Source organism: Mesoplodon densirostris, chromosome 4 (genome assembly GCF_025265405.1).
Source record: "Mesoplodon densirostris isolate mMesDen1 chromosome 4, mMesDen1 primary haplotype, whole genome shotgun sequence".
NCBI classification, from domain to species: Eukaryota; Metazoa; Chordata; class Mammalia; order Artiodactyla; family Ziphiidae; genus Mesoplodon; species Mesoplodon densirostris.
Window position 1 is genome coordinate 33,364,439 of NC_082664.1, and position 15,877 is coordinate 33,380,315.

The following is a 15,877-nucleotide window of genomic DNA, read 5'->3' on the forward strand; positions in this document are numbered from 1 at the left end:
TCTTGAACACTAAATTAGTAGAATTTTGTTCATCTATGTAGATTTAGTAAACTCCTGGTAAAACTGTAAGTGTAATTTAGAGAATGGTTCATTTACTATTTCCCCATTATCTTGTCAAAACCTCTAATTTGCTACCTCTCAGTATATAGTTATGGAGGGTTTGTCTGGGAGTGGACGTTCCTTAAAGTTCTTTTTGAAGCCTTAGAGTTTGAGAGCTGAAGAAATCATATAGACCATTTGGTCTAGCCTTTTCATTATTACTTTTGAGAGAATTAGTGCCCAGATAGCTCAAATCACTAGCCCAGGGTTATATAGCTTGTTAGTAAAACAGTGATGCTTAGTATCCAAGTGTCAAGGTAAATTGATATCATTTTCCCTGTCTCTGAATAAAAGCTATCCTGTGTTCTCTGTGTTTCTTTTTCTATTTTGTTCACTTAATTATTCCAGAATAACCAAAGCAGATATATGAAAGTTACTGTCAAAGTGGTGTCAGAAGGGTAAAGAAAGGTTTATGTTCTTCCCTATTTTCATTCCTGTGCTTGAGAGACACTTCACACTAACTAAAGATATGGTGATCCAAACTGTGGTTGAAGCTAGTTTTTATTGCCCCAAAAGAGCTTTGCTCATGGCAGCTATGGGGAATATCTTTTCATTCTTAAGCCCAGGCTCACTTCTTAGGTGCAGAACAAATCATCTTGGTCTCTATTCCTTCTAGCAGACTCTAAAGTCTCCACTTTTGTTCTCTTCATTTACTGCCATCACCCATGTTAACCCATGCTAGTCATTATTATGCTGAATTAGCATTCGGACCTGGAGTTTTGTTTTCCCAGCTTCTTCCCTTTCTTTGTGCTCTCAAAAATAAAACATGTACATTATTCAAGAAATGCAAGTTAAAACTACAATGAGGTACCACCTCACAGAGGTCAGAATGGCCATCATTAAAAAAATCTACAAATAACAAATGCTGAAGAGGGTTTAGGGAAAAGATAACCCTTGTACACTGTTGGTGGGAATGTAAATTGGTGTAGCCACTATGGAAGACAGTATGGAGGTTCCACAAAAACTAAAAATAGACTTGCCATGTGATCCAGCATTCCTGAGCATATATCTGGAGAAAACTATAATTCTAAAAGATATATGCACCCCTATGTCATAGCAGCAGTATTCACAATAGCCAAGACATGGAAACAGCCTAAATGTCCATCAACAGATGAATAGATAAAGAAGATGTGGTGCATATTAATATATACAATGGAATACTACTCAATCATGAAAAAGAATGAAATAATGCCATTTGCAGCAACATGGATGGACCTAGAGATTATCATACTAAGTGAAGTAAATCAGAAAGAGGAAGACAAATACCATATGATATCACTTATTATGGTATCTAAAATATGATGCAAATGAACACATCTACAAAACAGAAACAGACTCACAGACATGGAGAACAGACTTGTGGCTGCCAAGGAGGAGCATGGGGGAGGGATGGATTAGGAGTTTTTGATTAGCAGATGTAAACTATTATATATAGAATGGATAAACAGCCAGGTCCTACTGTATAGCACAGGGAACTATAGTATTTTGTGATAAATCATAATGGAAAAGAATATGAAAAAGAATGTATGTGTGTGTATATACCTATATATGTATAACTGAATCACTTTGCTGTATAGCAGAAATTAACACAACATTGTAAATAAACTATAATTTAATAAAATAAATTTTTTAAAAATATAGAATTTTTCTGTTTTAATAGTTTAATTCTGATGAGGGGAAAGATAGGCAGTAACATCAATAGGAAGTGAGAAAAATTTTAAGTCCTAAGAAATATGACATTTCTTTAATTATTAAGCATGATATGCAGTTATTTACTAGAATTATAAGTGAGGGCCTATTGAATTCTTTCTACTCATTTATTCATTCATTCATTGAGGTCCTAATCGAACCCACAGGGCTCCTATACTAATATTTATCCTCTAATATTTGTGGCTCTATAGAAAATAAAGGACTCCACTTTTGAGGACTGGAAGAATATTCGAGGACCCAGGCCTTGGGAAGATCCTGACCTCCTCCAAGGACAAAATCCAGAAATCCGTAACACTAAGACAGCTTGACTATGCTGATTCTTTTTTTTTTTTTTTAATAAAAATGTTATCAACTGGAATTCCCACCACATACTCCTATCTATTGGAAAGAAAATTACAGACCTGCAGAAGCCTGGATGGAAGTAATTTGATGATAAGTACTCTTGATAAAAAGTTAAGTACAGGTTTCTATACTTCCCAACTCTTTTATTTGCAAATGAAAGTAACAGTGTTGATCACGTATATTTTTTACTGCTCAATAAAAATGTGAATACTGCCACTTAAAGAGTGTCATTTATTCTACTCCCAGGTACCCACCCATATTTCTTTTCCCCCAGCCAGTAGGGCAGTCTGATTCCTAATGAGAATAATAGGTCTGGATCCAAATTTTCACAGTAACATCAAGCAGGATTTTATGTCAGACCTATGTGGAAAATAATGTTGATCAGTCTGGTAAGACCCTTGGTTTTATTTGTAATGCCTCACATGTCAGGCTAATCAGTCTCCAAAGCATCATCTGATGATGGTGTTGATACCATTAAAATGTGTTAAGAAAGTTTTATTGCTCCAAGTTAAAGCAAAAATCATGAGGTCATAACTTCCATCCTAATATACAAAAAAAAAAAAAAAAGAAATAAAAACGCTGAAAAACTGAAAACAGGATGCTTTGATCCATGAGAGAACTGAGGTACAGGACAAAACCATCACCCTGAAAATTTGAGACACAGAGAAATATAAAGAATCACAGTTTACCTGGAGGAGAAAACACCTGGAAACCACTTCTGGGCCCAGTGTCAGATAGGAATACCTAAAGGGTAATTCACTAATTATTAGAGACTGAGCATGGACTAACCTGGGAGATAAAAACTCTTGGGGCCAGGCCAGGGACACACTTTTACTTCCTGGAACCCCACCAAGTTCTCACAGTGAATGTCAGAGAAAAATCTTGTTCTTCTAACAAGGGGAGGGGAAGGTAACCATTTTGAAATGTGCCTTCCAAATTCTGTACTTAACAAAAGCCTGGTCTCAAAGGAAACTATTTTGTTAGAGCTTAATTATACTGGGTTTTACCGAAACCTAACCAACTGGCGTAAGGGAAATACCCAACTCTGCCTCCCTCTAGCCTTTCTGTCTCACCTAAATGGAGGAAGAGGGGTGGGGAGTAAGACTGCAAAGCAGTTGTGCAGGTCACATACCAGGATCCCATGATCACTAAAAGACTAAGATCTAATCAAAAGAGTATAGAAGGTTCCCCTCGCTTTCCACATTACTGCCACATCGCCAAAGGCCCACTCACTGGAGTTTCTTTTATGCAGTCCAACTGGTTATCGTGTACAACTTTCCACAACAACAACAAAAACTACAAGGCATACTAAAAGACAAAAAGCACAGTTTGAAAAGAGAAACTAAGCAAGAGAATCATATTCATAAATGGCAGGGATTGGAATCATCATACTGAGAATTTAAAATTAGTATGGTTAGTATGCTTAGAGCTCTAATGAAAAAAGTATACAACATGCATGGACAGTTGGGTAATGTAAGCAGAGAGAAGGAAGTTCTAAGGATATCAATAAGGATATCAATAGAACAGAAATGAAGAATGCTTTGATGTAGTCATCAGTAGAGTAGATATGGTTGAGGGAGGGAGAAAAAGGAGGGAGAAGGATACATATACCATGTTAACACTAATCAAAAGAAAGCTGAAGTAGCTATTTAATTCAGGCAAAGTAGGAAAATTAAAATTTAAAGCAAGGAAAATTATCGGGGATAAAGAGGGAGCATTACATAGTGATAAATGAGTCAATTCTCTAAGAAGACGACAATCTTTAATGTGTACCTAATGACAGAGCAGCAAAATACATGAAGCAAAAACTGACAAAACTGCAAAGACTAATAGATGAATCCACTATTACTGCTGGAGATTTCAACTGCCCTCTGTCAGAAATGGATATATCCAGCAGTCAGAAAATCAGTAAGAACATAGTTGAACTCAGCAGTAGCATCAATCAACTGGTCTAATTGAAATCTCTAGAGTACCTCATCCAACAACAACAGAATGCACTCTTCTCAAACTCACACATAACATTTATCAAGACAATATTCTTGGTCATAAAACACACCTTAACAAATTTAAAAGAACAAATTATACAAAGTATACTCTCAAACCACAATGAAATTAAGTTAGAAATCAGTAACAAAGCTACTTGGAAATTCTCAAATACTTGGAGATGAATCAGTACACTTCTAAATAACACATGTCAAGTCTATAGAGAAACTTAAAATATTTTGAGCTAAATGAAGTTGAAAATACAACTTATCAAAGTTTGTTGGGTGCAGCAAAAGCAGTGCTTTGAGGGAAATTAGAAGCATTCAATACATGTATTAGGAAAAAACTCTAACATTATTAATCTAAGCTTCTAATTTAGGAAACAAGAAAAAGAAGCACCACTTAAATTCAAAGTAAGCAGAAGAAAAGATAATAAATTAGAGCTGAAATCTGTAGAGAAAATCAACAAAACCAAAACCTGGTTCTTTAAAAAGATCAATACAATTGATAAACCTCTAGCCAGACTAAGAAGAAAAAGAGAGAAGACACAAATTACTAATACCAGAAATAAAAGAGGGGCCATCACTATTGACTCTGTAACAACATTAAAGAATAATAAAGGAATATTACGAACAAATTTATGCCCACAAATTTGATAACCTAGATAAAATGGATCAATTCCTTTACCTTTCAATTACTTGAAATTTCATTCCTTGAAAGACACAATCTGCCAAAACTCACACAAGAAGAAATAGGTAATCTGAATAAGCCCATATCTTTGAAAGAAATTGAATCAATAATTAACCTTCCAATATAGAAGGCACCAAACACAGAGGAGTTCAGTGGTGAATTCTACCAAATATTTAAGAAAGAACTTATACCAGTTCTCTTCAACCTCTTCCAGGAAATACAATCAGAGGAAATACTTCCTAACTCATTCTCTGAGGTCCGCATTATCAATACCAAAAGCAAACAAAGACATTGCAAGAAAGTAAAACCATGGACCAATATCACTCATGAAGATAGATGCAAAAATCCTCAAGAAATTATTAGCAAGTCAAATCCAACAATATATAAAAACAATTATACACCACAACCAAGTGGGATTTATCCCATGTATACCTGGGGTGGTACAGAAGGCTGGTTTAACATTCAAAAATCAATTACTGTAATCCATCCCATCAATGGGCTAAAGAAGAGAAATCATATGATCATATAAATACATGCAGAAAAAGCATTTGACAAACTCCAACACCAATGCATGATAAAAGCTCTCAGCAAACTAAGAATGAAGGGGAACTTCTTCAAACTGATAAAGAACATCTACAAAAAATCTACAGCTGACATTATATTTAATGGTGAAAAACTAGATGCTTTCTCAGTACGATCAGGAACAATACACAATGTCCCCTCTCATCATTCCTGTTTAACATCATATGGAAAGTTCTAGCTAATACAATAAGACAAGAAAATAAAAGGTATGTAGATTAGAAAGGAAGAAGTAAATGTCTTTGTTAACAGGTGACATGGAGAATATCTTGGAGAATCAACAAAAACAACCTGGAACAAATAAGAAAAGAAGGATGCAGAATACATGGTTAATATACAAAAGTCAATCACTTTCCTATATGCCAGCAATGAACAACTGGAATTTGAAATTAAAAGCACAGTTTCATTTATTAGCATAAAAAAACCCTTTGGTATAACTAACAAAACATGTACGAGATCTAAATAAAGAAAACTACAAACCCTCTGATGAAAGAGATCCAGGAAGATTTAAATAAATGGAGTGATATGCCATGTTCATGGTTAGGAGGACTCAATATTAAGATGCCAGTTCTTGGGACCTTCCTGGTGGCGCAGTGGTTAAGAATCCTCCTGCCAATGCAGGGGACATGGGTTTGATCCCTGGTCCGGGAAGATACCACATGCCGTGGAGCAACTAAGCTCATGCACCACAACTACTGAGCCTGCACTCCAGAGCCCATGAGCCACAACTACTGAGCCCTCATGCCACAACTACTGAAGCCCATGTGCCTAGAGACTGTACTCGGCAACAAGAGAAGCCACTGCAATGAGAAGCATGCACACCACAACGAAGAGTAGCCCCCACTCGCTGCAACTAGAGAAAACCTGCGTGCAGCAATGAAGACCCAATGCAGCCACACACACAAAAAAAACAAAAAACCAGTTCTTCACAATCATCTGATATATAGGGTCAGTGTAATCCCAGTCAAAATTCTAGTGAGTTATTTTGTGGATATAAACAAACTTATTCTAAAGTTTCATGGAAAGAATCCTATATGATGAGAATGATTCATCAAATAGAGAACATTGATAAAGAATTAGAAATTACAAAATAGAAACAAATGGAAATTACGGAGTTGAAAAACTCAATGACCAGGATGAAAAATTCACTAGAGAGGCAAAACAGTAGTTTTGAGTATAGAAGAAAGATTTGAGTAACATGAAGACGAATTGATTACGAAATCTGAAACACAGAAAGAAAAAAGATAATCTAGATAAGATATAACAATTATAAAACATATATACAACTAACAACATAGCCCAGTAATACAGGAAGCCAAAAAGGCAACTTAGGAAAAGGCAACTCTACAATAATAGTTGGAGACTTCAATACCCTACTTTCAATAATGGATAGAACAGCTAAGCAGAAGATCAAGTAAATAGAAGACTTGAAGAACACTGTAAGCCAGCTAAACTTGTCAGACATCTATGGCTCGCTCTACCTGACAACAGCAGAATCCATATTCTCAAGTGTACCTGGAACATTCTCCAGGATAGACCTTATGCCTGGCCATAAAACAAGCCTCAGTAAATTTAAAAGGATTTCAATCATACAACATCCTGGGAACTAAATTAGAAATCAACCATAAAGGAAATGTTGGAAATTTGCAAGTATCTGGAACTTAAATGTAATTAAATGTCCAACTGGCCATTTGAGAAGAAGTCACAAGGGAAATGAGAAATACTTTGAGATGAATTACAATAAAGATACAACATACCAAAACTATGAGATGCATCTAAACAGTACTTAGAAGGAAATGCATAGCTGTAAACACCCATATTACAAAAGAAAAAAAAAAGAGATCTCAAATTTAGTAACCTAACTTTCTACCTTAACATATTTGAAAAAGAAGAGCAACAAAACAAAAGCAAAAAACTAAAAGCAGAAGAAAGTAAATAATAAAGATTATAACAGGAGTAAATGAAAGAGAATAGAAAAACAACAGAAACCAATGAAACCAAAAGTTTTGTTTTTTTAGTCTTTAGATTAAAAAAAGACTCAAATTATTCACATCAAAAATGAAAAAGGGGACATTACTAGCAACCTTACAGAAATGTTTATAAAAGAACTATAAGGGAATGTGCTATGAACAATTCTATGCCAATAGGTTAAATAATTTAGATTAAATAAATGAATTTTAGAAAGATGCAAATTATCAAAACTGACTCAAGAAGAAATATAAATCTGAATATACCTATACCAAATAAAGAAACTGAATTAGTATTTAAAAAATACCCACAAAGAAAAGCCCAGACCCAAATAGCTTCATTGGCAAATAATACCAATAATTCAAGAGAAGAATTAATACCAATTATTCACAAACTTTAGCTGCAAGAAAGAAGAGGACAGAACACTTCCCAACTCATTCTACGAAACTGGTATCATCCTGATACCAAAAGCAGGCAAAGACATCATAAGGAAGTTACACTCCACTATCTTTTATGAATTGTAGATGTAAAAATCCTCAAAAAAAGACTAGCAAACTGAATCCAGTAATGTATAGAAAGGATTATACATCATGATCAAGTGAGGTTTATCTCAGGAATGCAGTATTGATTTAATATTTTTAAATTATGTAAGAAACTATCAATAGAATTGACAAAAACCACATGATCATATCAAGATGCAGAAAAACACTTGACAGAATTCAACACCTCTTTATGATAAAAAATACTCAGCACACTAGGAATAGAAAGAAACATCTTCAAACTCACAAAAGGCATCTACAAAAAACCAAACAAATAAAAACAAAACAAAGCAGAAAAACCCCTCACAGCTAACATGTTTAATAGCAAAGAAGGAGTGCTTTCCCCCAAAGATCAGAAAGAAGACAAGAATGTATGCTGTCACCACTGCTGTTCAACACTGAGTGGTAGGTTTTAGCCAGGACAGTTAGGAGGGGAAAAAATAAAGTAAAAAGCATCCAGATTGGAAAGGAAGAAGTAAAGCTATCTCTGTTTGCGGATGACATGATCTTGTATATAGAGCATTTTAAGGCATTCACTAAAAATTATTGTAACTAATAAATGAGTTCAGCACTCATATGAGTATAGGACACTTCTAGGGTGGCATTAGGATTTGGTAAGACTGTAAACCTCAAGAGCAGAGAATATTTAAGTATCCTGCCCGATCTCCTCTTCTCTCTCCTCTCTCCACCACAATACCAAAGACAGTGCTTTCAGAGCTGACCTGATGTGCAAGTTCTTTTTCCTTGTAAGGTGTTGCCAAGCTCCTGGTAAGGAATGAATATACCAATTTAAGACAGTAAGCCTTTGAGAATCCATGGGAGCATTTCAATTTATAGTTGATTGGTTATGTTCTATCATTGTCTTTGAGTTCTCCACCCTAAAGAAAACTCAGCTTTCTGACACAAAGTATTAGTAACCAATGTAAAATTTACTGAAGATTTCATAAAGAAGAGAATGTTTACACTGCATACCATAAAATAAAGAGTAACAAAAAATACACTTAATAAATTTCTGGTTCCCACAGAGTCTGTCACGGGCACCGTATCCTCTTCTCACTTAGTCATTTCCCTCTGTAGGGCGCAGCCTTGATGGACCCTGTCTTTCATCCTTCTGGATCTTCTTTTGCTCTGCCTCCCAGCTCATTCCCTCCTCCCCATCTCACTTCAAACGCGTTCCTCTCATGCGCACAGCAAGTTAACTTTTCCCCAGCTCCTGCAAACCAGAACACCCATCCCCAGAAGTTCATTCTGCCACAGGGAACCAGTGAGGAATCATAGTGAGGAATGTTATATTCTATAAATTAAATACACAAGTATTATATTGGAAAGAAGATCTACTTGGTACCTCAGTTTCCTCATGTGGAAAATGGGAATAATAATCACAGTAGAGAGACATCATAGAGTTGATGGGAGCTAACTGATGTCAAGCTAATGATGCCAATAATTATGCATAGAGAAAGCTCTCTACAGATGTTAGCTATTATTAAATAGGAAGGAATTATTAGTAACAACAAAAATTCTTATCAAAATGTCACATCAAGGATAGTATTTTAACGGCATTGCTCGGTAGTCTATTAAATTAATAACAAACATGTTTCTGTGTTTTTTCTCAAATCTTGTTTTATATGATAAATGCTTTTTATATTAAAATTGATTGTTGAAATAAAGGTTTAGAAGGAAAATTTAAAACAAAAAAAGGAAAGATCTATCTTAATAATCTTGTCCCTTCTGTAGACAGCAAAGTTCAGTGGGAAAGCATGCAAATTGATAGACCTGAACTGGAATCTTGGCTCTGTCAGTTTGTCAGATTACAAACTGTGTACAAGTTTTATACAGATTACATAACCCGCTTGAGTCTCAGTTACCTTGTCTGTGAACTGGAGTTTTGTAGTTGTCGATGTCAATTAACCTAAGTGAGGTATGTAAGGAACTCAGGAAAGGGAACATAGGTGATAAAAGAGTGGCTATTATTATTGACCAGTAGATGAAAAATAGTCTGTTTACAGATGATAGATATTCTGTCCTAAATCACTGCTTCCGGTAATTGTTTCTAAAATATTTCTCTGGTTTGTTTTCTGCCTTTTGACCCTTAAACAACATTTAACCGGCTGGAAGCATCACCAAATAATAGAAGGAAGGTGGGCAAAAGGTTTCTGAAATGGGATTTTCGATTTCCTCTAGACTGGGAAAGTGGAGACTAGAATTTGAGGGCAAAAGTGTTGAGAGGCATAAGTAGTCTGTGGTGTTCCCAACAGAAATCATCCTGGTGTGAGAAAGCTTTGGAGTCACTGCCATCACCACTGGAGGGTGTGCTAAGCACAGCACTGAATTTGGGGGTCCACCTCTTAAGTAAAGTCCAGCTCTGGTGCAGGGTGCACTCTCCAGAGGGGTCCCATAGTCATCAGTTCTGCCTTGTTCTCTCTCTCTGCATTGTCCCTTTACCTACTGTGAGACCAGGAGACTCCAGACTGGGTGAATTGCCTTGGCTACTTCAGCTACTGCGTCCTCCTGTGTAGAGCTGCCTCTCCAAAGAGTGGCTGATGCCTGCAGCCCAGGAAAGCCACATATACCCTGGGTTCCACAACGAAACTACAGATGAGAACATCTTCCACATCTGGTGCTTCTAGGAGGCGCCAACCACCTCTGTCTGAGCTGGGCTCTACTCTCTGTCTTCATCTATCTCCCTCTGCCTTCACACTTCGTGCTCACCTTTCTCCTATTCCTTCTTGGCTCCCCTCCCCTTGCCAAGGTGTATTAACCACAAGAAACCAGGGCTCCTTTGCATCAGATGCCTCTAGGAAATCATAATCAAATCTTCCTGCTGGTCCTTGAACCTGCTGCTCCGCGAACATCCTGACACACATATAGACACATGCACGCACACACAAGCGCACCAGCCAATCCCCCCAGTGGGTGCCTGGGTGGGAAGAGGCCATCCTGGGCAGCAGCCCCGGGAGTTAGCTCCGAGGCCTGCCCTCAGTATACGTTACCAGTCTGTATCGTATGCCCAGTGGTGTGTTCACTCCTGTGCACTGGAGGGAGAGTGTCCTTGCAAATAGGCTTTCCCTTGACCTGGGGAATCTCTTTGGGGCAAATCAAAGTTTTCCTCAGGCACTGGGAGAACAAGATAAGAAACTCCAAACCCTACGCTGGACACTGTGTGGGAGAAGATGCCCAACTTGCAGAAATTCCAGCACTTTGCTAGCAAAGGTTCAGCAGTGAGGTTCTGTAAGGCTTATTTGGTGATTTTTTTATGGGAGGGGGCCCGAGTGAGCAGACTACTTATACTGGATTATGACACGTTTCAAACACACAGGAAAAAATCTTGACAAAACCCTTGTAAAGGTGTCTACTCCTAACCAGTTCCTTGGATTTCACAACACTGTGAAGGCCTCAAGGGCAGCCTCCACTCCCCTACCTGCCGCGTCCCTCATCCTTCCCCATCAAAGAAGGACAAGAAGCCACCACAGTTGTCACCCTTTTCCCCTTCTTCCTTCGCTATGCTCCGTTAATTACTTTTACCATGAACTTTCTCTGAAGTGGTAGTATGTGAAGACCAGAGAGGCCTGTACAGATGGCCATCCCACGGGCTCAGGCCACTGTTTCTGATGCAGCCTCAGAAAATACTATCTCCTACAGTCCACTAAAAAAAAAAAAAAAAAAAAAAGCCAGGTTCTTCACCAATTTCCCCCAGCTAATAACTTCAGCTTTTCTGACAACTGGTACAGGGCCTACATTTATTAAAGTGTCAGAGAGTTAGAGAAGGTGAAATTGAGAAAGAAGCTTAAGATCACCCATTTTTGACACAGATCCTCACTTTACAAAAAAGAGAGATGAGGCCACAGAAGAAAGGTGATGTGCCCAAGGTCACACAGCTGGTTAGTGGAAGATTCTGGACTGAAATTGAGTTACCCTGACTACCAGTAGAAGATAATCCTTCTGTTCACCCTCAGTTTAAAGGGTTGAGTGGGAAGCATTATGTTTTTCCCAAAGGTGATAAAGTCTGCATGTCTCTATTTGTGAATGTAGGTGAGGAAACAAGCCTCTGAGAGCTGGTACAATGCTTTTGGCATTTGTAACAATGCTAGGTGAACATGTGCTAAGAATGTTTATTGAATGAATGGATGGATGTGTGTGAACAAGGAGAAAGGCAGTGGCCATACGTACAATATTTTCTATGACTCCACAAAAACAAACAAGTCAGGGACACATAAATGTTAGGGAGTGTGTTTGTCCCCTGGGTACAAAGCCTGGGTGAGGGAGAGCGTATCTGTGTCTAAGTGATGTCTGTAAGCACCAGGTGTGCAGAGAGTCCAGTGTGTGATCCCAGGATTAGCCTTAACCTCCTTGGGCTCCATTTCATTATCTTCCTGAACATTAAGTGACTCGATTAGATCTCTAGGGATTGTCCCAGATCTTTGTCAGATCACAGACCTCAAGGAGGGAATGGATTTCATTTCGCTGACATGTCTTGTGGTCTTGTGACACTGTGCTCTTGTGTGTGTGTGTTGTCGGGGGGGTGTAGGTGGGTGTCTTGCTGGAACTTGTAATGGGTAGAAAATGAGCATTTACCTCTCAGCCTCCAACCCACCTGGTTCCACTTCCAAATCCCAAGCCCCATTTACTTCATTTCATATCCCAGTCCATATCTAGTGAAATCAAAGTCCTGGGACTATTTATTCTTTTACCTGTTATGGAAAGTGTACCCCACCCCCCGCCAATGGAGCTGGTTTCTTAAATTACATTTCACACTGCCATTTCCAGACCACCCACCATCACTCATGGCTATATCTGCCCCAAAGCTCCAGTGCTGCTGCATCAGGTAGACAATGAGGCATAGGGGAGGGGACTGGAAAAAGAGTACCAGCATAGAACAGTTCTCCTCTTTTGGAGACTAGTTCCTGGCACTTGACAAGGCAGAGGAGAGGAAGTCTCTGAAGGTTTGCTGGGCAAACTCTGCTGCCTGCCTCCAACATCTGAGAGCAGGCTTAGCTGTGATCCCTAGCACAAGGAACTGTAATACCATGACTGGAGGGCATCCCTGGTGCTGAGCCAAATTATAATTTGTTTCTCTAGAAATGAGAATTAGCCTGAGCTTAAATCTCTGCAACATAAAAATCAGATGAATTAAAAGGCTATACACCCTGACTCACCATGATTTTCACTGAATTTTTGCCGGGAATGGGCTCATTTAAGTTCACTTTGAGCTCATCCACTAATGGATATCGGATTTAAATTCAGGTTCCAGCCTCTTTGCTCAAATCATTTTTATGGTACATTGTGATGCACAAAAGTACACCTGGGTACTAGGGGTTACATTCCTGATAGGCACAATGGTTACAGTGTGAAAATAAGTTCTATGAAGAAAAAATACGCTAGGAATGGAAATATTTCGTCTGAGGCTGGTCAGGATGAGGCTGACTTAAAAACGGTCCCCAACTGTGGGAATTTTGCAAAGCAATTGCTGATCAGTTTTTGTTTGTATCACCACATGAGGTTAAGGAAGGGCACAAAATGCTTTACTGGCAGCAAAAACATTAGAGATCCTGGACTGAATAAAGTGTTAGGAAGTCACCAGTCAGGCAGATCGGGGGCTTCTACTACGGACAAATTCCAGCAGAGAAGGGATGACAAGGATTAATTAATGTGACACCTGTTCGTGGCGTGACTACTGTGAGCCAGGCCACGTTCTGAATTTCTCCCATTTCGAATACAACAATGTTAACAACAGAAGAAGATGCCTGCTCTCATGTACCTGATATTCTAGCAGCCAGATGTAGACATAATAAACATGTAAATAACTAAGTTCTATGGTATGTTAGAAACTGGTGAGTGTTATAGGGAAAAAAGTAAAGAAAGATGACAGAATTTGGGAATCTACAGGGGGAGGGACAGCAGGTTAAAATTTTAAATAGGAAAGATGACATTTGAATAAACATCTGAAGTAAGTAAGGAACTTGGTCATGTGCATATCTGGGTTAAGTGGATTCCAAGCAGAGGAAACTGCCAGCGCAAAGGTCCTGTATTGGGAGTGTGATTGGAGCAACATAGGAGGTAAGTAGTACTGAAGCCAAGTGATTCAGAGGGAGAGGACCAGGAGAGATGAAGTGAGAGGTAAAGGGAGGAAGAAGGGACAGATCATAGGCTTTCTGGCTATTTTAAAGTCTTTGGCTTTTCTCTAAAGCTAATGGTGAGCTGTTGGAGGGTTTTTTTTTTTTAATTTTTTTTTTATTTTTGGCTGTGTTGGGTCTTCGTTTCTGTGCGTGGGCTTTCTCTAGTTGCGGCGAGCAGGGGCCACTCTTCATCGCGGTGCACGGGCCCCTCACTGTTGTGGCCTCTCTTGCTGTGGAGCACAAGCTCCGTACGCGCAGGCTCAGTAGTTATGGCACACGGGCCCAGCCGCTCCGTGGCATGTGGGATCTTCCCGGACCAGGGCTCAAACCCGTGTCCCCTGCATTGGCAGGCAGACTCTCAACCACTGCGCCACCAGGGAAGCCCTGTTGGAGGGTTTTGAGCAGAAGAATGACGTGATCTGACTTACATACAAGTATCTCTCTGCCTGCTGGGCTGAGGCATGCATCTGATTGGAGCCAAAGCCTTCCTTCAGATGTTCTTACATTTCACAAACAGGCAGATGAAATGTAGAATGTGGCACATGGGCAGCAAAAGAAGTAAAATTAAAGGCAGCTAGGGAGTCAGCTATGAAGAGGATTGTTTTGAACAATCCTGTGCTAAAATTTCAGAAACATTTCCCAAGTATTAAGCCTTTTTGCAGTGGCTATCCATTTTTGTGCCCTAGAGAGTGTGCTTAGTCCAAGTGTGCAACTCCAAGGATGTCAAACAGGCCCCACTTAGTATAGTTCAGGCTCTTCTAATGGGCAGTATAGAATCAGAGGCCGTAAAACCTCAACTCACCTCTTCTAGACTTTTCTAGATGCTGGGGATTGAAACAGTAAGGCTCCTCTTTTCATGTTGTTTATATCAATGCATTGTGAAGTCACCGACTTTATACATTAAAAATAAGCAGACTATGATATGTGCCTTGTGATATATATGAGTCCAGGTTTCTGAGGAAGGATTAACTTATACCACCTGCAGAGAAGGGGAGGCTTCATGATCCTGGTTCCCTTGGAGCTGCATTTTGAAGTAGCGGAAGTTCATGGAATACTTGAGGAATGGTGTCTCCTCCAGGATGGAGTTATGGAGTGAATAGGGGGTAGTGGCAGGAAGTCGGGTCAAAGTCATATTACAAGAAGCCTGATGTTCCCTGCTAAGAAAATCAGAATGAACACTGAAGGCAAAAGCAGGAGTATCCTATCATCATTTATATCTTTTAGGTAACTTTCGGCAGTGTCAAAGATAGACTTGAAAATCATAAGTTTCTTTTCTTTTTTTCCTCCATATTTGACAATGTGGTTCTGTTGACATGGCTATTATTAGATCAGTGTAAAGGCAGGAGGAAGATCAGGAGTTTCTTCTCCGGAGACCACTTAGGGGCGACTTTAACTGGTGGAAAGGTGATGAGGGATTAAGCCAGGAATGTTTCGGTGGCAATAGAGAAGCAGGAACAGATGGAAAGATTTCAGGGATAGCATGGGGAATGTGAGCCTGTCACCTGCACTCTATACTATTATGTCATCTCAAACAGCCCTTGATAGGTGAGGTTTTCTCTGACTCACCCTGGCAAATGGCACTCGTGGGGCTGTTTCCCAAGCTACGGATGTACCCCAGGCACACGTTCATTTGCATGCCCATTAGATTGCCAGCCTCTTTAAGGCAGGGATCAGCTTTTCATCTGTGTGTTCCTCGAGCCTTCTAAGGACCCACAGAAAGGTGTGCTGGATGGTTGGTGACTGAGTGGAAACTAGACATTCATAAATGACTGAAGATTACAGGCTATCTGGCAGTAAAAGCACTAGCATTAAAGGTTCACCGATACCAAGACATTACACCAATTACCATTCAAC

General features: G+C 39.1%; 1 protein-coding gene across 1 annotated transcript in view; it reads left to right on the forward strand.

Moving 5' to 3' along the window:
- Positions 1-2,367, forward strand: part of LOC132487959 (cytochrome c oxidase assembly protein COX16 homolog, mitochondrial) — a 34,546-nt gene extending 32,179 nt beyond the window's left edge. Inside the window, 1 exon segment of the mRNA XM_060095922.1 lies at positions 2,001-2,367. Coding sequence (XP_059951905.1) covers positions 2,001-2,117 — 117 coding nt within the window. The 3' untranslated portion in view covers positions 2,118-2,367.
- Positions 2,368-15,877: the final 13,510 nt, after the last annotated feature.